Source organism: Microcaecilia unicolor, chromosome 7 (genome assembly GCF_901765095.1).
Source record: "Microcaecilia unicolor chromosome 7, aMicUni1.1, whole genome shotgun sequence".
In the NCBI taxonomy this organism is placed as follows: domain Eukaryota; kingdom Metazoa; phylum Chordata; class Amphibia; order Gymnophiona; family Siphonopidae; genus Microcaecilia; species Microcaecilia unicolor.
The window spans coordinates 32,100,163-32,122,931 of NC_044037.1; the positions used below are offsets into that span (position 1 = coordinate 32,100,163).

General features: G+C 42.7%; 1 protein-coding gene across 1 annotated transcript in view; it reads right to left on the minus strand.

The window, feature by feature from the left end:
* Window positions 1-16,881, minus strand: part of PASD1 (PAS domain containing repressor 1) — a 95,270-nt gene extending 78,389 nt beyond the window's left edge. Inside the window, 2 exon segments of the mRNA XM_030209849.1 lie at window positions 1,034-1,196; window positions 16,671-16,881. Of these exon segments, the coding sequence (XP_030065709.1) occupies window positions 1,034-1,196; window positions 16,671-16,881 (374 nt within the window).
* Between the last annotated feature and the right edge of the window lie 5,888 nt (window positions 16,882-22,769).

The following is a 22,769-nucleotide window of genomic DNA, read 5'->3' on the forward strand; positions in this document are numbered from 1 at the left end:
TACCTAGCAGATCCCTAAAGGTAGATTGCTTATCCCTGGAACATATCTATGAGTAGTCAATAGCCCTCCTGAGTCTACCTGCCTAATAACTTTTTTTATGGACTTTCCCTCCAGGAACCTGTTATGTTACTGGTTGCCTTAACCACATCCTCTGAAATAGATTCCATAGCTTAAATGTCTCCTGCATGAAAAGAAAGCATCCTCCGGTTTGTTTTCAATCTGCTGATGAATAGTTTCAAGGAGTGTCCTCTTGTATTCATGTTGTTTGAAAGCGTAAACAACCATTCCTTATTTAATCATTCACTCCGCTCACGGTTTTTTTAAAGTTCTCTCATTTCTCCTCTCATTCAGCTTTTTTCCAAGCTGAAGAGCCCTAACCTGTTTAACCTCTCTTCATAAGAGAGGCGTTCGATCCCCTTATCATTTTTTTGTTGCTGTTCTGTGAACCTTTTCTAGTTCTGCTATATCCTTTTCGACATAGGGAGGCCATAACGGCATAGAATGCTCAAGATGTTGTTGGACCATGGATCTATCAGAGGTATAATGGGCCAGATATTCAAAAACACTTATCCATAAAATAGCAGCAGCTATGGGGGCAATTCTATAAGTGGGCACCTCCATTTATGCAGTGGGTGCTGCAAAGTGAGACCCTATTCTATAATTGAAGAACACTTTTCCAGAACTCGCTTAGTCCATTTTCTTGTCAGTTTTAAGCTATGCGATTCAGTTCATTCATCAAGGCAAGATTCATCTACTGTAGCTTATTCCTGTGCCAAAACTCATGGACTCTAAGCTACAGTAAATGAATCTTGCCTTGATGAACGAAATGAATCACATAGCTCAAAACTGACCAAGAAAAATGGACTGAGTGAATTTTGGATAAGTACTTTTTGTTTATTCTACTTGTGAAGGGGTTTATAGAACTCTGCCCTCATCCTTAAGAACAGACCCTTAGACGGCCTGAGCAACCTTAAGAGCATTAGTCCTGCCCAAGAGGAAGTGAACCGGGAGGAGGGAGTGGAGCTTGGCTTACCTGAGGTTAAGGAGGGCCAAGGAGAGAAGAGTGGAATCCCCAGCATATGACGCTGAAGCTACAATTCCATAATCGCGACCCGGCTGAAGTAAGCCAATTGTTATTGCCAGACTAAACCTTGTAAAGTTTGCTTTGAGGTCTGGCTGGAGCCAGATCTGAACCTCTGCAGAGAACGGAGAACTATTCAGCTGCGTTTGGGGCGTGTCAATCTCGGCAGTCACAGATTGTGTTTGGCCTACCACCAGAGGTTTGCCAACAACTGAACGTACTGGACTGCAGAAGTTTCCTATTCTATATCTCGGGCCCTGTGAAAGGAACAGGCCCAAGGATTCCTTGGAATAAATACCTATTTTTGTTTTCACCCTGTGACCGGCTGTGTTATTTACTAGCCAACTCCCCAACCCTCGCTCGGGGTCTCACACTACTGTAGAATACTAGTGCAACCCAGTACCGCATGCCTTACATTTACATGACCATAGTTAAACCACCCATTGAGCTAGAGTAACTGAAGTCATGTAAATGTGGGAGCTTGCGTGTCCTGCTAACACTTAGTGCGAGGCTGCTGCTGGAGGTTGTGGCAGCCATTTTGAAGTAGGAACCACAATGGGTAGGAGAGAATAGGCATTGCTCCTGTCCTTTGTTCGCTAGACCACCAGGAATCATAATGGTAGACCTGGGGGGGGGGGGGTCCTTGTTGGGGGAGCTATGATCTTGGGGAGAGGTGGAGGAAGAGAGAGAGGAGGAGCCCGATTGGGGGGGGGGGGTCCTTGTTGGGGGAGCTATGATCTTGGGGAGAGGTGGAGGAAGAGAGAGAGGAGGAGCCCGATGCTGTTCTGGAGGGGAAGGGAGGGGAGGGAGGAAGCAGGGATCTCAGTTTAGAGGGCTGATTCTCGTAGGGGTGGGGGAGAGAGGTGGATCTGAGTGGAGGCCTGATGCTCCTCCCAGGGGGAGAGGGGGGGATGGGGGATGGCAATGCTCTTCAGAGTAGGAAGGGTGTCAGGTGAGAGGGGAGATCACAGGAACTCAGGCTGATACCCAGACATTGTCTTACACTGGACATTATTTAGGGCCAGTAACAGGGCAAAAAAAAGAAAAAAAAAGGATAGCTTTTTATGAGGTTCTAGCTGCCTAGTTAGTAATGCCCAGATTCCACCTCCAGACCACTCCAGCACTACCCTCAATGCTGATATTCAGCTGTACTACCTGGTCCTGTGCCACTGACTATCAACAAATAGCTAGGTAGGAGCCTCTCCTGCCTGGTTAAACCCCTTTTATTGGATCCTAGATTTTTACACAGTTGTACCAGTTTACCAGATCATTTATCATATGTACATATAAACCCCCTGATTCTGTAAAGGTCGCCAAAAATTGCACGTGCAAATTTAGGATAGGTTTCTGATTTGCACATGCAACTTAATTGAATAACAAGCCAATTATTGCCAATAATTGAATTTTTAATAAACAGTTATTGGCACTAATTAGATTTAATGTATTTATTTGGAGACTAACAGGCTTATTTTCGAAAGAGAAGGACGCCCATCTTTCGACACAAATCGGAAGATGGGCGTCCTTCTCCCAGGGTCGCCCAAATTGTCATAATCGAAAGCAGATTGTGGGTGTCCCCAACTGCTTTCTGTCTTGGGGACGACCAAAGTTCAAGGGGGCGTGTCGGAGGTGTACCAAAGGTGGGACTTGGATGTGCCTAACACATGGGCGTCCTCGACCCATAATGGAAAAAAAAGGGCATCCCTGACGAGCACTTGGACGAAAAGGTGCCTGAACTGACCAGATGACCACCACAGGGAATCGGGGATGATCTCCCATTACTCCCCCAGTGGTCACTAACCCCCTCCCACCCTCCAAAAAATTATTTAAAAATATTTTTTGCCAGCCTCAAATGTCATACTCAGGTCCATTGCAGCAGTATGCAGGTCCCTGGAGCAGTTTTAGAGGGTGCAGTGCACTTCAGGCAGGTGGACCCAGGCCCATCCCACCATACCTGTTACACTTGTGGTGGTAAATGGGAGCCCTCCAAAACCCACCAGAAACCCACTGTACCCATATCTAGGTGCCCCCCTTCACCCATAAGGGCTATGATAGTGGGTTTTGGGGGCTCAGCACACACGATAAGGGAGCTATGCACTTGGGAGCAATTTCTGAAGTCCACTGCTTTGGGCACCAGGATGGCACCACAATATGCTAACCTCTTCATGGCAGAACTGAAATTTGTTAAAAATAGGCAGTATAGTGTAAAATAGAATGGACATTTCTCTAAAAATTGGTGTCCAACTTATGGCGTCCCTCAGGGCTCTCCATTGTCACCTATATTGTGTAGCATTTTTATGAGCTCTTTGGGGGCTACTTTAACACCATCCTTATGTCTGTTCATATGCAGATGACATCTTTATTTTAGACCCTCTAGAATCTGACGGTGTTGGCAGGGAATGCTTAATTACAAACTGTATGAAAAAGCAGAATTTGCTGAAACTTAATGCTACAAAAACTAAATTGTTGTATTTTGGTACTTCTCTTGCAAATGTTCCACAGAGCTTTATGCTCAAGACAGGGGACTGTTTGGGATCTGAAACTTCAGCTAGAGTTCTTGGTTTTATTCTAGACTCACAATTAACAATGGAGAATTGAGTAAAAAGCTTGAGTAGGAGGATTTTTTGTAACTTGCGACATCTCAGGGCAATAAGAGTATTTTTTCCAGATTGATTTAGAATTATAGTACAAGTGATTATTTTGCCTCAAATAGATTACTATAGTTCTTTATATGCTGGTATTCACCAGACTCTTCAGGTTCGGCTACAGCTTTTACAGAACTGTGCAGCTAGGCTTATTTTTTGTCGGAAGAAGTATGATCATGTTACCCCACTGTTGAGGGATCTATATTGGTTGCCTGTAAGGGCCAGAATTGACTTTAAAATGACCTGCCTAATATACAAGATCTTTCCTGGATATTGCCCTTTGGATCCTATATCTTTGTTAATCTTTCTGACAGTTCGTTCATCAACTCGATCCAATTATCTATTAAATCTGGGCTTTCCAACTGTTAATCGGATTCGCTTTAAATGTTTCCATGCTAGCTCTTTTAGCTACATTGCAGCTAAATTATACAACAGTATTCCTGTACAAATTTGGAGCATTGATTCATATTATCAATTTAGCCAGTTTTTGAAAACTTTACTGTTTGAAAAATATTTTTGAATATGTGAGTCTAATATTGGTATCTGAATCTTGGTGTAACCCGCTTTGATTCCAGTTGGATTAAGCGGGATATAAGAGCTGGAAATGGAATGGAAGAGCCGTTTTTGAAAGCGTATCGGACTAAACCCTTAAAATACTACCGGTACATTGATGACATTTTCATGATTTGGACTGAGGGAGAAGATGCACTCAAACAATTTTACAGTTCCTTCAATACGTACTATCCTACAATCAAATTCAAAATTGACTATTCCCTAGAGAAAGTCAACTTTCTAGACACCACAGTTTCCATCAGCAATGGCTATATTCAAACATAGCTACATCTGTTTGTAGGTTTCCTGTATATCAATCACCACAACTCCAGCTTCCACCCTTCACATACAAAAAAATCCATTATACACAGCCAAGAAGGGCTTTTTTTGAGGGGGTACTTGGGGGTACTGAGTACTGGCACCTTTTTCATTGTCTGCTAAAACTGACCCATGGTCCCCAAGTTTTAATGAAAGAGCTCAGGCTCTACACACCAATTCTGCCTTGTCATAGATTCTGTGACTGGTTGCAGGGGACCTGGTTATTGTGGGGTGGGTCCCTCAGTGATCACCCCACCCCCTGAAGGGTGGCCTGGCATTTGAGTACCGGCACCTTTTTCGCTAGAAAATAGGCACTGTAGCCAAGTCACATGATATCATCATATCTGCTCTGACCCAAACAACAGAGATAAGCACCTCAAATTTCTGACTGAATCCTTCAAACAAAAAGGCTACAACCCCCAAATAATCTACAAGAATATTGCTTCTTCCCTTAAAATACCTAAACAAGACATAACCGAAATCACAAATGAAATCACACACAGCCTCCAAATAATGAACTCATGGGCGGACGCATTCCAACTAAAGCTAAACGCAGAAAAAACACAATGTCTCATCCTGTCCTCACAATACAACACAAACAAACCCAATACCATAAACACCCCAGACTACACACTTCCAGTCTCAGACAACTTGAAAATTCTGGGAGTCTCAATTGACTGAAATCTCACACTCGAAGACCATGCGAGAAATACAGCAAAGAAAATGTTCTACTCAATGTGGAAACTTAAAAGAATCAAACCTTTCTTCCCAAGGGAAGCATTCCGCAGCCTAGTACAATCAATGGTGCTAAGTCATCTAGACTACTGCAACGCCATTTATGCCGGATGCAAAGAACAAATCATCAAGAGCTTCAAACCGCTCAAAACACAGCAGCCAGACTCATATTTGTGAAAGCGAAATACGAAAGCGCAAAACCCCTAAGAGAAAAACTACACTGGCTACCAGTAAAAGAACGAATTGTGTTCAAAGTTTGCACCCTGGTCCACAAAATCATCTACGGGGAAGCCCCGAACTACATGTCAGACCTTATAGACTTGCCTATTAGGAACACAAAAAGATCATCACGCACATTCCTCAATCTCCACTATCCCAATTGTAAAGGGATAAAATACAAATCCACATACGCGACCAGCTTCTCATACATCTGCACGCAGCTATGGAACGCACTACCGAAGGCCATAAAAACAATGCAAGACCTAACCATCTTCCGAAGGCTATTGAAAACAGATCTCTTCAAGAAGGCATACCATAAATAGCCATCTTAAAAACTAAATAATAACATTATACACGATCTATACAAAACCAAATTTTTATTGCATGACTGCTTAACCTCTTTGCTATTAATGATCAAGCACTACCACTTTAAACCTTATGTCGAATAGGGTCTCTCTATAGTCGATGACCTATTGTCTGTTACAATCCAATTTATTACTCAGGAACCTTCTTGCAATACCATAATGTATTCTTCTTTACCATGCATGTATGCACATGGTATATATATATACCATGATCCGTTCCATATATATTATGTTCCATGTATGTTACCATGTATGAATGCACCTTAACGCAATACCATTTGGAATTCTGTTACCCGGAAATGGCAACTGCCATTACGGCAAATGTAAGCCACATTGAGCCTGCAAATTGGTGGGAAAATGTGGGATACAAATGCTACAAATAAATAAATAAATAAATAGAAAAACCCTACTGCACTACAAAGAGAAGAGAGCCACGGTGAGAATTCCTCTTACACTGACATACAATCCAGAGCTAGAAAAATTGAATCATAAAAAAATCTACAGCCTCTACTCCAGGAGGATGAATTACTGAAAGAAATATTCCCAGCCCCACCAATGCTGGCCTTCCAACTGCCACCTAATTTGAAACAGAGATGAGTGAAAAGCAAGCTCCCAAATCAAGCTCAAAAAGAAGAGAATGGCACATGTCCCAGCAATATACCAAGCTGCAAACTGTGCCAACACATCTCACAGGCTCCTATAGTCACTCACATGGGAAAAACATTCAGCATAAGGAGATCCTTCACATACTCATCCTCAAATGTGGGATATATCATTCAATGCAAAAAGTGTAAAGAAGGGTGTTATAGTGGAGAAACAAGTCAGATGCTTAAAATGAGGCTCAGTTTTACGTGGATACAATATTAAATATTCCAATGCTAACCAGGATGCCCCTTCTGTGGGGCAGCACTTTACAAAACCAAAACACTGCATCAATGATCTTATGGTAAGAATACTAAAAGGAAATGTTAAGACAATCCAGGATCATAAGACCTTTGAAGTCAAAGCCAGATCGTCAAGATCCTACCTAAACCTACACTACCCAAATTGCAAAGGACTGAAATACAAAACAACTTACGCAGCCGGCTTCTCCTACATAAGCGCACAACTATGGAATGGCCTCCCGAAAGCTGTGGAAACAATCCACGACCACCTGAACTTCAGGAAATTATCACTAAAAACCAACCTCTTCAAAAAGGCCTACCCCAACGACCTCACGTAACCCTCTTCACCTACCAACACAACATAACTATGATCAAACAGGACAACACGCAATCTTCACCCCTTCCGACCCTCCACTTATACCTCATTCGATCACTATACAGCTATGTATTTGTTATCAACCGACCGGGCAAACGCCTTTGACAGTACTATGTAAGCCACGTTGAGCCTGCAAATAGGTGGGAAAATGTGGGGTACAAATGCAACAAATAAAGATAAAATAAATAAAAATGATGAAATATTTTGACACCCACCAGACAGGACTTAACAAAGATCTGGGCTTTCTATCCCACTATAAACCATATAATTATACTGCTTTGTCACTCTATCAGCCATCCATATCTCACTATCTCTCACCCACCCAGCTCTCCCTGTTTCTCACCTAACCCACCCCACCCTCTTTCTGTGAAACTGTCATTGGAATGCTTTTGTGTTTCACTTATACATTCTGATATTTGCTTATTTCTGATCTGAAGAAAAAGGGTTACCTTCGAAAGCTACTCAAAAATGTATTGTTAGTCCATTAAAAGAAAGTATCATCTTATTTTGTTTTCTCTGTTTTGATTTCATTCTATTTATTACCTCTAAAAGTGGACTAACGGCTACCACACCACTTTCAGTAATTATTTAAAACGGCATACTTTGTATATATTTTTTTTGCTATTTTACGATGTTAATTATTTGACTACACATGCACTTTACAACATGGAAAAAAAACTGCACACAAATTTTTTGGCAAGGGAGGGGGTTATAAATGACTTCATATTTAAACATTGTCAAACAAACATAAATAAAAAAGCAAAAACGGACTTAGGACTCTGTTTACTAAGGTGTGATTGCATTTTTAGCGCATGCTACAAATTAGCATATGTTAACCGTGTAGACACCCATAGGAATATTAGGGGCATCTACACTCTTAGGGAATGCAAATGCTTTAAAGCGTGCTAAAAATGCTAACCCACCTCTAGCACAGCTTAATAAACAAGGCCCTTAAGGTACAAATACCTCACTTTAGATGTGGTAAGTGCCACAACTTTTTTAAAACCTTATTTTTGCATATTTAATTTTAGTCATACTGCAAAACACAGAAATCTCTCTTATCTGCACCCTTCTCCTCCACTGCTAACTCCAGACTCCGTTCCTTTTATCTTGCTGCACCATATGCCTGGAATAGACTTCCTGAGCCGGTACATCAAGCTCCATCTACGGCCGTCTTCAAAGCTAAGCTAAAAGCCCACCTTTTTGATGCTGCTTTTAAATCCTAACCCTAATTCACTTGTTCAGAACCCTTATTTCATCATCCTCACTTTAATATTCCCTTATCTCTTGTTTGTCCACTCCTGTTTGTCCTAATTAGATTGTAAGCTCTGTCGAGCAGGGACTGTCTCTTCATGTTCAAGTGTACAGCGCTGCGTACGTCTAGTAGCACTATAGAAATGATGAGTAGTAGTCTTTGGGATTCCAGAATCTTGCTACTCTTTGGGATTCCACACAGATTCTTGCTACTATGGGATTCCAGAATCTTGCTATTCTTTGGGATTCTGCATGGAATCTTGCTACTCTTTGTCCTAATTAGATTGTAAGCTCTGTCGAGCAGGGACTGTGTCTTCATGTTCAAGTGTACAGCGCTGCGTACGTCTAGTAGCGCTATAGAAATGATGAATAGTAGTAGTAGATTTGGGGGTCGCTAAATGCCTCCAAATTTTCTGGATAAATTGATCCAGTTCTAGTTTTATCCCACTGAATGCTAAGATTTGTTTTTCCCCATGAAAATCGAGACGACGGGTTTATGAATGCCATGCGGTGCAACCAAAACTGGGCTGCTTGGCCTGGAAATCATGAATGTAGAAACACAGAAAAATGTAGGCAGATAAAGACCATATGGCCTATCCAGTCTGCCCATCCATGCCAGTAAGTTGGTACCCCTAAGCAATGAATTTGCCCAAATAGATACAATATTTGATCAACCTTTGTTCTTTAGTAAACAGACCCTATGGTGCTTTATTTGAAGCAGTGATAAATTCATTAATTAGTGCTATACAGTCAAGTCTGTGTTAGGTGGGGAGAACCTGATAGACACAGAGGGGGGGAGGGATCTTGGGGTGATACTATCTGAGGACCTGAAGGCGATGAAACAGTGCGACAAGGCGGTGGCCATAGCGAGAAGGTTGCTAGGCTGTATAGAGAGAGGTGTGACCAGCAGAAGAAAGGAGGTTTTAATGCCCCTGTATAAGACGTTGGTGAGGCCCCACCTGGAGTATTGTGTTCAGTTTTGGAGGCCGTACCTTGCGAAGGATGTTAAAAAAATGGAAGTGGTGCAAAGAAAAGCTACGAGGATGGTATGGGAGTTGCGTTACAAGACGTATGAAGAGAGACTTGCTGACCTGAACATGTATACTCTGGAGGAAAGGAGGAACAGGGGTGATATGATACAGATGTTCAAATATTTGAAAGGTATTAATCCGCAAACTAATCTTTTCCGGAGATGGGAAGGCGGTAGAACGAGAGGACATAAAATGAGATTGAAGGGGGGCAGACTCAGGAAAGATGTCAGGAAGTATTTCTTCACGGAGAGGGTGGTGAACGCTTGGAATGCCCTCCCGCGGGAGGTGGTGGAGATGAAAACGGTAACGGAATTCAAACATGCGTGGGATAGGCATAAAGGAATCCTGTGCAGAAGGAATGGATCCACAGAAGCTTAGCTGAAATTGGGTGGCGGGGTGAAGAGGGGTTGGTGGTTGAGAGGCTAGGATAGGGGAGGGCAGACTTATACGGGGTCTGTGCCGGAGCCGGTGATGAGAGGCGGGACTGGTGGTTGGGAGGCGGGAAATACTGCTGGACAGACTTATACAGTCTGTGCCCTGAAAAAGACAGGTACAAATCAAGGTAAGGTATACACATATGAGTTTATCGTGGGCAGACTAGATGGACCGTGCAGGTCTTTTTCTGCCGTCATCTACTATGTTACTATGTAAGTCAAGTCAGACCCTTAGTTAAAAGGCCAGTCCTGCAGAGTGTTTGTAGTGAGTCTTTTCCAGTGCAGTTGGTCCTGAGCACCTGCAGTAAAATCATCCATAGTGGCAGGGAGGATGGGGGAGATCCTTGTTGGAGGGAGTTTTAAGGTACCTGGGAGTAATGGTCAATTGGAAAGCTATTGTTTGTGGTCAAAGTGACTGCCATCATTACTGGTCAGAATGTATTTATTTGGATTTTGCTCATACCTTTTCAGTAGTAGCTCAAGGTGAGCTACATTCAGGTATGTTGGGTATTTCTCTGTCCCTGAAAGGCTCACAATCCAAGTTTGTACCTGAGGCAATGGAGGATTCAGGGACTTGCCCAAGATCACAAGTAGCAGTGGTGGGATTTGAACCGGCCACCTCTGGATGTCAAGACCAATGTTCTAACCACTAGGCCACTCCTCTGCTGAGATGTTATGGTTGCCATCTGCCAAGTGGTGTAAAACTTATTGACATGTATCCATGCTAAAATGAGTCCCAAACGAATCTCAAAAAAATGCTTTTGTGTCTGGAGTAGCCAACACATTTGTGTCATTAGTTACCAGGACATCTTCAACAAAAACTGGTGCTAAATGCACCATCATGACAATTAAGCACTATTTGGGTTTGAGGTTCTTTTTGGCTGATTTATATTACCCATGCTTGCGGGTTTATACGGTTGAGTTTAGTTAGATTGTATCTTTGTATTAGTTATTTTGAGTTAATAGATATATAATTCATTGTTTTTTTTAAAGCTTTGACACCAATGTATCTCTTTGAAATTACTCTAAACATATAGATACAAAAAAATTTATTTTTAAAAAAATTTGCTATGCCTTTGTTTGTTCACGTGATATAATCGCTGCAATAGAGTGGAGGGAAGGATGTGATATAATGCAGCAGCAGCAGACTGGAGGGATGCACACAGAACATGAAAATAAGCAACGTTTTCCAAAAGTTCTATCTTTTCAAACGTATAAGTTCAGCATTGCCAGTGTTTGAGACAACTGATGATACAGAGCCTTTTATAGACATGGAACACAGCCCATTAATCCTACACTTCAAAATGAGCTTCATTTATGAAGAGCGATGGTGGTGAAGCTGACCTACATCAGAAGAATCACTTCAAAAAAACTAGATAACTGGGCCATGGCTCCCAGGGGTGCAAATTGGTAATGATGTTTTCACATGAGGGCTGCTGCTACCTCTATTTTCAGACACTCACACAATAATCACCGGAGATTGCAGAGGTGTGTTTAGAATTGACAGAAAAGAAAGCTATCATTGTGACAGTGTAAAAGCACGTTAAGCAAGTGGAAACATACATATTATCTGGTTTAACGTGTGGGCGTTGAAATGGAATTCTGAGGACAGCACACAAGATAATAATGACATTGTTGATGAAAAAAAAAAAGGCTCAGCTACAGGATTCTAGAATGCTACGGAGCACGGCATATCAAGCCATCAAACTAGAGCAATCAGGACACACAGTAAATCGAGCAACAGCAAACTTCTGAAGATGAGAGTCACCCAGAGCAAAGTTGCCAACTAAAAGGTCTAAAACAAAAGAAAATGCAGAAGAAGGACGAGATGAATTAAATGAAGAACACGTCATGTCATGAACGTTGAGCACAGCTTACTTACGGATCTCCTAGACCGCCGCTCTGTAATTACTTGATTTGGAACAATGTGTAAGTAGTGATGATCCGTCGTGCTCACTACGTTCTTGAGTGCTCTAGAGACATTAAATTCACAGAGACTAGTAAGAGAGCTTTTTCGCGTGCTGTTCCACACTGTCAGAATCAGCTGCCATTAGAGTTAAAGACGGAAGCGCGTTTACAGGCCCTTTTACAACGCCGCGGTACAGCTACCGCGGCATTGTTGCACGCCAATCCGGCACAGGAGCCGGCAGTAACGCCACCCTCAGCACGCACCATTTCCGGTGTGAGAAGAAATCATTTTAATTTTTAGCGTCGGGGCCTTACCCGGTGGTAACACTTCCGGGTTAGCGTGGAGCGCTTAAGGGTGACCCCTGGAAATGGCCATGCAACAAGTGTGCACTTACTGCATAGCTTTTTTTTTTTTTTTTTTGCCTTATACACACTGCGATAAAAAGGGCCTCGGCACATGGCATATCCACACGCCGACACTACCCCAGGGACCCCTTTACCACTGCTTTGTAAAAGGGGTGCTTAGTCCGTTTTTCTAAACAATGTAAGCCGTAGCAGTTTTCCGCTGCTTTTTTAGATTGACGTTTTATAGTTCAGGTTTTTTAAAATAAATTTTTATAATCATTTACAAGCTTAAATCTTGTATACAGAAACTCAGAGACCAACAATGAAAAAAAAAGGAATAAAGCGAAAACTTTTCAACTAAACAAATAATTCAGCTCTTTGTTAGACCACCAATTTGTGTACATGGGGGACAAACATTTTAAAAGGAGACTTTTATAGGTAAATTAAACAAGTAAAAGGCCTGGTGAGTCCACGATTTATCCTATACATTGATTAATCACAAATCTTCTTCATAGTCTAAGGTCTATTTGGTCAGCTTTTTAAAATCAAGAAAAGTTCTAAGTTGTTCAGATTCAAAGAAGAAGTATTTGTTATCCAAGTAACATATTACACATTTACACGGGTATGCGAGTAGAAATCTCGCTCCCAAAGCTTTTGTTTCTTCTCTTAATGCCAAAAAGGCTCTCCTTCTCTATTGTGTAGATTTAACTGCATCGGGGTAAATCCAAATTCTATCCCCATAAAAAGTTTTTAATGAATTTTTAAAGTATAATTTCAAAATGGAGTTTAAGTCCTGTTCAAAAACCAGGGCAACTAATAAGAGTCTGAAATAGTTTTAAGATGGTTTTGTTTGTTATTTTATGTGTATTATTGTTTTTTTAATTTTATTTGTTGTTCAGCTGCCCTGTAACTTATGCTGAAAAGGGAGATATAAAAATGATCATTAAATAGCTGTATTGTCATAATCTGCCTCGCTTCACAGATCAGCTCAAAACGAATTAAGCAACGCTGAGGGTGTGTCAAGATGGCACCATTATAGGAAATGTGTGACAGTTGCTCCTGCTGTACTCTTGTGCAAGAAGAAGACAAAAAGTAAAACCTCCTCTGTTAAATGAGATTCAACAATCCAAGGGCCAATGGACAGTCATTTTCAAGTGTTTTCGCCGATAATGGAAACCGATGCTGGCCATCTCAAACCCGGCCAAATCCAAGGCATTTGGTCGTAGGAGGGGCCAGCATTTATAGTGCACTGGTCCCCCTGACATGCCAGAACACCAACCGGGCAGGCACCCTAATGGGCACTGCAGTGGACTTCACAAATTGCTCCCAGGTGCATACTTTCCTTACTTTGTGTGCTGAGCCCCCCAAAGCCACCCCAAAACCCACTACCCACAACTCTACACCACTACCTTATGGGTGAAGGGGGGCACCTACATGTGGGTACAGTGGGTTTTTTTTGGGGGGGGGTTGGAGGCCGCCCATTTACCACCACAAGTGTAACAGGTGGGGGGGGGCCTGGGTCCACCTACCTGAACTGCACTGCACCCACAAAAAAACTGCTCCATGGACCTGCATACTGCTGTCAGGGAACTGGGTATGACATTTCAGGCTGGCATAGAGGCTGGCAAAAAAATATCTATTATTTTTTTTTTTTTTTTGGTGGGAGGGGTTTGGTGACCACTGGGGGAGTAAGGGGAGGTGTTCCCCGATTCACTCTGGTGGTCATTTGGTCAGTTGGGGCACCTTTTTGAAGCTTGGTCCTGAAAAAAAAGGGACCAAGTGAAGCCGGCGAAATGCTCGTCAAGGCCGCCTTTCTTTTCTCCATTATTGGGCGAAGCCGGCCATCTCATACCATGCCCCCGTCCTGCCTTTGCTACCCTACCGACACGCCTCCTTGAAGTTTGGCCGGCTCCGCAACAGAAAGCAGTTGGCGCCTGCCAAAATTGGCTTTCGATTATACCGATTCCATTTCTCAACATGCTGTTTTTTTCTGGAGGTTCTGTCGTGAAATTGGAAGAACATGATGGGAGACCTTGACGCTCTGAAATGGCTTCTTTGCAAGCTGTGGGGAGTATCCATATCAAGGAGAGTTTATCCACAATCAGAGTTCATACTGATCCGGCATAAATAATAATTCAGGCATTCTAACAATATTTATCTTGTGGTACATTTCCCTTATATAAGATCCCTAAACTGAGTGCTAAAATTAATGCATTACCTGTGCAGTAATGTAAATAAACTTGTTCTGTACCCGAGAATAAGAATCTAATCCTTCCTTAATGTTCTGAGTATATTTCCTTAAACATTGTACAGTGCAGGTTAGTGTAATTCCGCAACACAAATATTAAATTCTTACATAATTAACATCTATCAAATCAAAAACATATATTACACTACCACCAGTCCCTTTACCAGATAGTGGGGTTAACTTGAGGCCAATTGTCTGGGTTTCTGCAGCCAGTAACCTGCAAAGGTAAAAGTTGCGAGATGGGGTTGTCCCATTTCTGAAACTGCTGCTCCTGCTGGACATGCCGGCAAATGGACAACTCTTCTGCAAGTCGTTCTAGGTATTTTATAAAATGCTCAGCATTCAGCAGAGTCTTTTGTTAAATGCAGGGGGAATCTAGAATGTCCTGACCTGGACATCTCAATTCCAGTCTCAACTTTTCTGTAAAATGAGGATTTAACTTTTAGGACACAAATAGGAAGAAGTGCACCCTTGATAAGGCAACATTGTAGATAGAGAATGCGAGGAGTGGCCTAGTGGTTAGAGCACCGCTCTTGCAATCCAGAGGTGGCCAGTTCAAATCCCACTGCTGCTCCTTGTGATCTTGGGCAAGTCACTTAACCCTCCATTGCCTCAGGTACAAACTTAGATTGTGAGCCCTCCTGGGACAGACAAATATCCAGTGTACCTGAATGTAACTCACCTTGAGCTACTACTGAAAAAAGTGTGAGCAAAATCTAAATAAATAAAATAGTACACCTCCTATTTCACAAACTGAGTACATTGGACTGCTCGATATCCCCACACCTCTAGTCTACATGCGAGTAGAATCACTCAGCTGGGTCACACATGCAGAACAGCTTTCACTAATTACAGAATAAAAGACCAAAAATTGGAAATGGAGACCCCCAAAAGACACTATCTCTGAGTGGTACAGCACAAGCAAGGCTGGCATTAGGGAGTAGCAAACAGGGCAATTGTCCTAGGCCTCCAGGGGGCCCCCAAACCCACCTCAAGCTGAAGGCAACATAGGCTGAAGACCAGCTTTGGGTCCCCCCCAGTTTCTGCCCTGGGCTCCTGCAAGTCTAATACCAGCCCTGAGCACAAGAGAAATTAAAATAGATACGCATTTGCTCCTGTTCTGAGCCAAATACAAAGGTGTAAGAAATGCAGATTCCCAAAAACTGAAATTGCTTTTTTTTTATATATTTATTTATAAGTATTAACAATATTACAAGAAATCTCTTGACATGAAAAAATGGAGTAAATTGTAAAACATTTTCACTCAAAACAAATATAAGGAAATACATATTTAACTCGTCCATTTCAAGTCCACAATTTAGAAAGGAGACAAGGTACAATTTCATGAAATATTTTTTCCCACTAAGTAAACTTAGGTAATAGAAGAGATACATTATATCCCCAACTTATCCATTACAGAGTAGATATAGATAATACTGTTAGCTGTTGATTAGCGGTAGCAACCATCTTGGAATCTAGAAAAGTACTCAGTTGGGTTGGATCATAAGAAATATATTTAACTGAATTAATTTTTAACACACATTTGCATGGAAAATTTAACCAAAATAATCCTCCCAACTGCAAGACCCTAGGATGGAGCTTTAAAAATGCTTGACGCCTCTTTTGTGTTACTCTAGCAATATCAGGAAATATTCTAGTTTTACTATTCATAAAGAGTTCATCTCCATGATGAAAAAATTGTGTAAGAACCCAATCTTGCGCAAACAAAAGAGACTATTAATGTAGCTGGTGTTCCCTTCTCATCTTCTTGAATTATTTGTGTTAAGTTCAATATGTCAAATGAAACTTCTGCGTCTTGTTCGATTTGGTCCAGTCTTTCTTTTGGTTTCTCCTTCTTATATGGTGGTAGGTAATACATTTTTGACACAGGTGGATAAGCTTGTTCAGGAATTTTAAAATTTCTGACAAATATTTCTTAAAGATTATTAATGGAGCCAACGATGAAATTTTCGGAAAATTAATCAACCTAAGAGTCTTTGCTCTCAATTGATTTTCCAAATTTTCAGTCCTTAAATGTAATAAAGTATTTTCTTTTATCAAATTACATTGTGTCTGCTGACATGGTTTTTTATTTGACAATATATCTTTTCAATGTTTCTTGTTCTTATTTCTAAGTTTGCAATTTTTTTCCATAGGCAACTTTGTAGTTTGGGCCACCAGAGACAACTTCTGGGAAAAAGAATTTCTAGCCCTAGTAGGGCCTCCCAAATTGAGTCCAAAGTTATAATTGCAGGTTTAACAGGCAAAAAAGACTTACTGGTCTCTGTTACCTCAGAAATATTCCTTTCAGATGGCTGTTTCCCGTCTATTGCAGTTGAGTCTGCCGAAACGCTGGCTCTCTCCATTGTCTTCTCTCTGACAGCAAAACTTGACGCTTTCGGGCAGGCAATGGACCCCTCGGCAGGAAATATTCCTAGGTCACTGACGCTGGGTAATTCCTGCCCCTGCTGCCGACCCCACACTGGCATTGTCGGAGGCCTCCGTTCTTCGGGGCTGAGAGTTGTTTCTACCCCAGGCTGGTGGGGCGAGGAACCTCCTGTCACCCCTACCAGCAACGAGGAACTTGACCCCGCGCTTCCTCCAGGCATAGTAAAGCGGTCCATCGGACCTGAAGATCTCACAGCTGTGGAGGGGATCACTCGCTGCTTGCCCCTCCGTTTCGGCATGAGTCCAGGTAAATTATTTTAAATTGAAGGGAAATCAGGCGGAGAACCGCTTAACAGCGTTCTCTTCAGGATGCCATCTTCTGAAATTGCTTTTTAAAAACAATGTTTTTGTATAAATAATTTATTTGTCTTATGGGGACCTGGTCTCTCTTTTCATTCTCCTTTTGTTGTTCTAAATCCTTTATCAAAGTCTCTTCCATTTTTTATTTCTTTTCTTTGTATTCTTCCTTCCATTCCTGCCTCTGTTTTTGATATTGATCTCTCTCTTTCAACTTTGTTCTCCATTTCTTCTCTCCTTTCACCTCACCTCCATCCTTTGATCCTCAGTCTCATTTTTGTCACCTCTTACCTACCCACTCTCACTCCTCAGTCAGCTCAGCTTTCTATACCCCATCTATCTTTCACTAGAACTCCATTTCAACCCTCCCCAGCCCTTATCTACCTCTCTCTGACTCTTGTTCCCCCACCAGCCCTAGTTCTGTCCCCGCCAATGAATCTCTCCCTGGTTTCCAGTCCTTTATTCTGTCTCTTATCCCCTACTTAGCTTCTCATTCACTTCCTCCTCAATTCCTCTATTTCCACCTTCTGCCACCCTTTCACAGGTCTATCTCTCAACCCCTCCCTAGTGCCTCCACGTCCTTCAGTTTCACACCATCTCTCTGCTCTACCTTACATTTTTATACCTTGTCTCAAATACTCTAACATCATCTAACTCATCCCCTATACACAAACCCATTGAGTTTCCTTTTGCTCACTACCACCCAATTCCTGAGTCTGTACTCAGTCTCTCAGTCTGAACTCTCAGCATTTCCAAGTCCCCTTTCAACCACTAAGCCCCCACAATCCCACTTAATGCCCATCTCTATTTCCCTCATTCTTGAGTTCTCACCTAATTTCAGGTTTCCTTCTTGTAGGTTCATCCCTTCTCTTTCTCTCTCTTCCCTCCCCCCCCCCTCCAGCCTGACCCCATCAAACTCCACAGAGTGCTCATCCCTAGACTTATCCCTTCTCTCTTTCTCCTCTCCACATTTCTCTCCCATCGGACACTCTTTTACAAAGCCATCTCTCCACCCAATGATCAAATTTGCCTGAAGAAGAAAGAAAGCAGGAAGGTTTCCCCAGGTAACTTCCCCTTCTCCGTAGCCAGCAATGGCTGAAATTGCTGCCACAGGTGAGGGAGCACAATGCAGCGCAGGAAGATGCAGGATGCAATGGTGCAATAGAGGAGTGGGGGGGGGGGGGGGGGGGAGGGAGGATGGAGGACTGCATACCTGCAACATTTCCAACTTGGGCTGATGGCAGCAGTGATCCTTGGGGGAGAGAGGAGCAGAAATAGAGAATAATTATAAGTTCAAGTACCTAATTCCCTGCTCTGCTTTCCCCAACCAGCAGACATACATGGTTTATAAGCAGAGCATGAGCTTGCTGTCAAACGTCAAAACTTTTTATGACACACCTGCCAGTTGTTGGTGATGACACACTGGTTAAGAACTACTATCCTAGACCAATCTAATGAGCTACACATTGTGATGAATGGAATTTGCAGTGTTAAATCCTGCAAATAGGTGAGAAAAATGTGGGATACAAATGTAATAAATAATAATAATAATTATTATTATTATTACCACTACAAAATGCTCAATGTGCTACTGCTACATGTTGTGTAAGTACCTGAAATATTAATGTATTTCAAGTCAGATCTTGAAAATAATAATTGTATTACTGTATTATCTCCTCAGACCCTTGCTGAATTCTTTCACGACAAGGTTCAAAAGATAAACCTTGAATTCTCTACCTCGTCACCTCTCCCTCCAATAGTCCGTTCCCCTCTATCTCCTTCCCCTCATTCCTTTTCCTCCTTTCCTGAAGTTACTATAGAGGAAACTACACTTCTCCTTTCTTCCTCAAAATGTACCACCTGTTCCTCTGATCCCATTCCCACCCACCTTCTTAATGCCATCTCACCTGCTCTTATTCCTTTTATCTGTCACATTCTCAACCTCTCACTTTCCACTGCAACTTTCCCTACTGCCTTTAAACATGCTGTGGTCACACCTCTCCTTAATAAGCCTTCACTCGACCCTACTTGTCCTTCTAATTACCGACCCATCTCCCTCCTCCATTTTCTCTCCAAATTACTTGAGCGTGCTGTTCACCACCGCTGCCTTGATTTTCTCTCCTCACATGCTATTCTTGACCCATTACAATCTGGTTTTCGCCCTCTCCACTCAACCAAAACTGCACTTACTAAAGTCTCCAATGACCTATTACTGCCTAATCCAGAGGTCTCTATTCCATCCTCATTCTTCTTGATCTTTCCGCTGCTTTTGACACTGTCGATCACAGCATACTCCTCGATACCCTGTCCTCACTTGGATTCCAGGGCTCTGTCCTTTCCTGGTTCTCTTCCTACCTCTCCCTCCGCACCTTCAGTGTTCACTCTGGTGGATCCTCTTCTACTTCTATCCCTCTGCCTGTCAGCGTACCTCAGGGTTCTGTTCTTGGTTCCCTCCTCTTTTCTATCTACACTTCTTCCCTTGGTTCATTAATCTCATCCCATGGCTTTTTCTACCATCTCTATGCTGATGACTCCCAAATCTACCTTTCTACCCCTGATATCTCACCTTGCATCCAAACCAAAGTTTCAGCGTGCTTGTCTGACATTGCTGTCTGGATGTCTCAACACCACCTGAAATTAAACATGACCAAAACCGAGCTTCTCATTTTTCCCCCCAAACCCACCTCCCCACTCCTCCCATTTTCTATTTCTGTTGATGGCTCTCTCATTCTCCCTGTCTCCTCAGCTCGAAACCTTGGGGTCATCTTTGACTCTTCTCTCTCCTTCTCTGCTCATATCCAGCAGATCGCCAAGACCTGTCGTTTCTTTCTTTACAACATCCGTAAAATCCGCCCCTTTCTTTCCAAGCACTCTACCAAAACCCTCATCCACACCTTTGTCACCTCTCGTTTAGACTACTGCAATCTGCTTCTTGCTGGCCTCCTACTTAGTCCCCTCTCCCCTCTCCAATCGGTTCAAAACTCTGCTGCCCGTCTTGTCTTCCGCCAGGGTCGCTTTACTCATACTACCCCTCTCCTCAAGTCGCTTCACTGGCTCCCTATCCGTTTTCGCATCCTGTTCAAACTTCTTCTACTAACCTATAAATGTACTCACTCTGCTGCTCCCCAGTATCTCTCCACACTCGTCCTTCCCTATACCCCTTCCCGTGCACTCCGCTCCATGGATAAATCATTCTTATCTGTTCCCTTCTCCACTACTGCCAACTCCAGACTTCGCGCCTTCTGTCTCGCTGCACCCTACGCCTGGAATAAACTTCCTGAGCCCCTACGTCTTGCCCCATCCTTGGCCACCTTTAAATCTAGACTGAAAGCCCACCTCTTTAACATTGCTTTTGACTCATAACCACTCGCCTCCACCTACCCTCCTCTCCTCCTTCCTGTACACATTAATTGATTTGATTTGCTTACTTTATTTTTTGTCTATTAGATTGTAAGCTCCTTGAGCATGGACTTTCTTTCTTCTATGTTTGTGCAGCGCTGCGTACGCTTTGTAGCGCTATATAAATGCTAAATAGTAGTAGTAGTAAACTCACAATCTTGCTCAACATGAAAACTCTAGCAGACTAAACCTCATCATTCATTTCTCAACTGCCTTTTATTAAGAGGGAATCTCTCATTTCAGACATCAACGCAAATTTATTTTCAGCCCACACTTTCTTAACATAAATTATTGCTTGTAGAAATGCTGAATCATAAATCTAAAGTTACTAGATTGCTTCAACGAGTTTATCCCTCCATAAACTAGTAAGACATTAGTAGTACAGTACATTTTAAAGGGCTATTTTCCCATATTAGAAAATAGATGGGCTTCAAAATAAAGCTCATTAAGGGGGAAGTTATCAATGTGGGCTACTGTTAAGAAGTGTTCTAATTAGCACGTGCTAATTGGTTAAACCAGAGCTAACATGGGAGCACCTAGCTCCTCCTAATTAGCAGGCTGTAAGTTCTCCCGCATTAATGTTTTTGCAGGTCTCATGTGCTAATCAGTGGCGTAGCTACGTGGGGACACAGGGGCCTGCCCCCCCTCAAAAAAATTTGCATGTCTATCTCAATAGCAGACTGTGAGCTTTTCCTCCTGGAACTTGTTCAAACCTGTTTATAAACCCAGATACGCTAACCACTGTTACCACATCCTCCGGCAATGAGTTCCAGAGCTTAACCATTCACTGAGTGAAAAAATATTTCCTCTTATTTGTTTTATAAGTTTTTCCATGTAACTTCCTTGAGTGTCTCCTAGTGTTAGTACTTTTGGAACAAGTCAAAACTCAATTTACTTCTACTTGTTCCACACCACTCAGGATTTTGTAGACCTCAATCATATCTCCCCTCATCCGTCTCTTTTCCAGGCTGAAGACCCAACCTCTTTAGCCTTTCCTCATACAAGAGGAATTCCATCCCCTTTATCATTTTGGTTGCTGCCTTTCTTTGAAGCTTTTCTAATTCCACTATATCTTTTTTGAGATATGGCAACCAGAACTGAACATAATACTCAAGGTGCAGTTGAACCAAAGAGCTATACAGAGTCATTATAATATTTTCGGTCTTATTCACCATCCCTTTCCTAATAATTCCTAGCATCCCGTTTGCTTTTTTGGCCACGTCTCACACTGAGCAAGATTTCAGCGTATTATTTACAGTGACATGTAGATCTTTCTCTCAAGTGCTGACCCCAAGGTGGACCCTAGCATCAGGTAACTATGATTCAGATTATTCTTTCCAATGTGCACCACTTTGCATTTGTCCACATTAAATTTCATCTGCCATTTGGACGCCCAGTCTTCCAATTTCCTAAGGTGTTCCTGCAATATTTCACAGTCCGCACGTGTCTTAACAACCTTGAATAGTTTTGTGTCAGCTGCAAATTTAATCACCTCACTCGTTGTTCCGATTTCCATATCATTTATAAGTATGTTAAATAGCACCGATCCAAGTACTGATCCCTGTGGCACTCCACAGCATAGGGCAGATGCGTGCATAACTTCTAATTAGTGTCAAGTACCAATCAATGCCAATAATTGATTGTTAGTGCCTAATTGACTAATTGACGAATTGATTTATTAACACTGTTATGCTTTCTCCTATGCTCATGGTATGTCCCTTACCTTTCTATCTTTGTATTTTCACAGGTTTTGCAATATTTCACACCAGGGGCATAGCCAGACCTCGGCGGGAGGGGGGGCCAGAGCCCGAGGTGGGGGGGGGGGCACTGTTTAGCCGCCTCCCCCGCCACCAATCCCCCACCCGCCACTTTGGACGCTGCCACAACCGCAACCCCACCACCACCGCCCTCCCACCCCCTGCCCCTCCACTGCATCAGGTACCTTGTTTGTTGGCGGGGGTCCCCAATCCCTGCCAGCCGAAGAGTCTTCTTCAGTGCTGGTCGACTCCGGCGCCTTCATTTTGTGATCATCTGTTTCTGATGCCTTACGGGGCTACATGAACGGTGCAGGACGTAAGGTGTCAGAAACAGTTGATCACACAACGAAGGTGCCGAAGTCAACAGGCACTGAAGAAGACTCTTTGGCTGGCGGGGATTGGGGACCCCCGCCAGCAAACAAGATACCTGATGATGCGGCGGTGGGGCGGGGGACAGGCAGAGGCAGGGGGGGTGT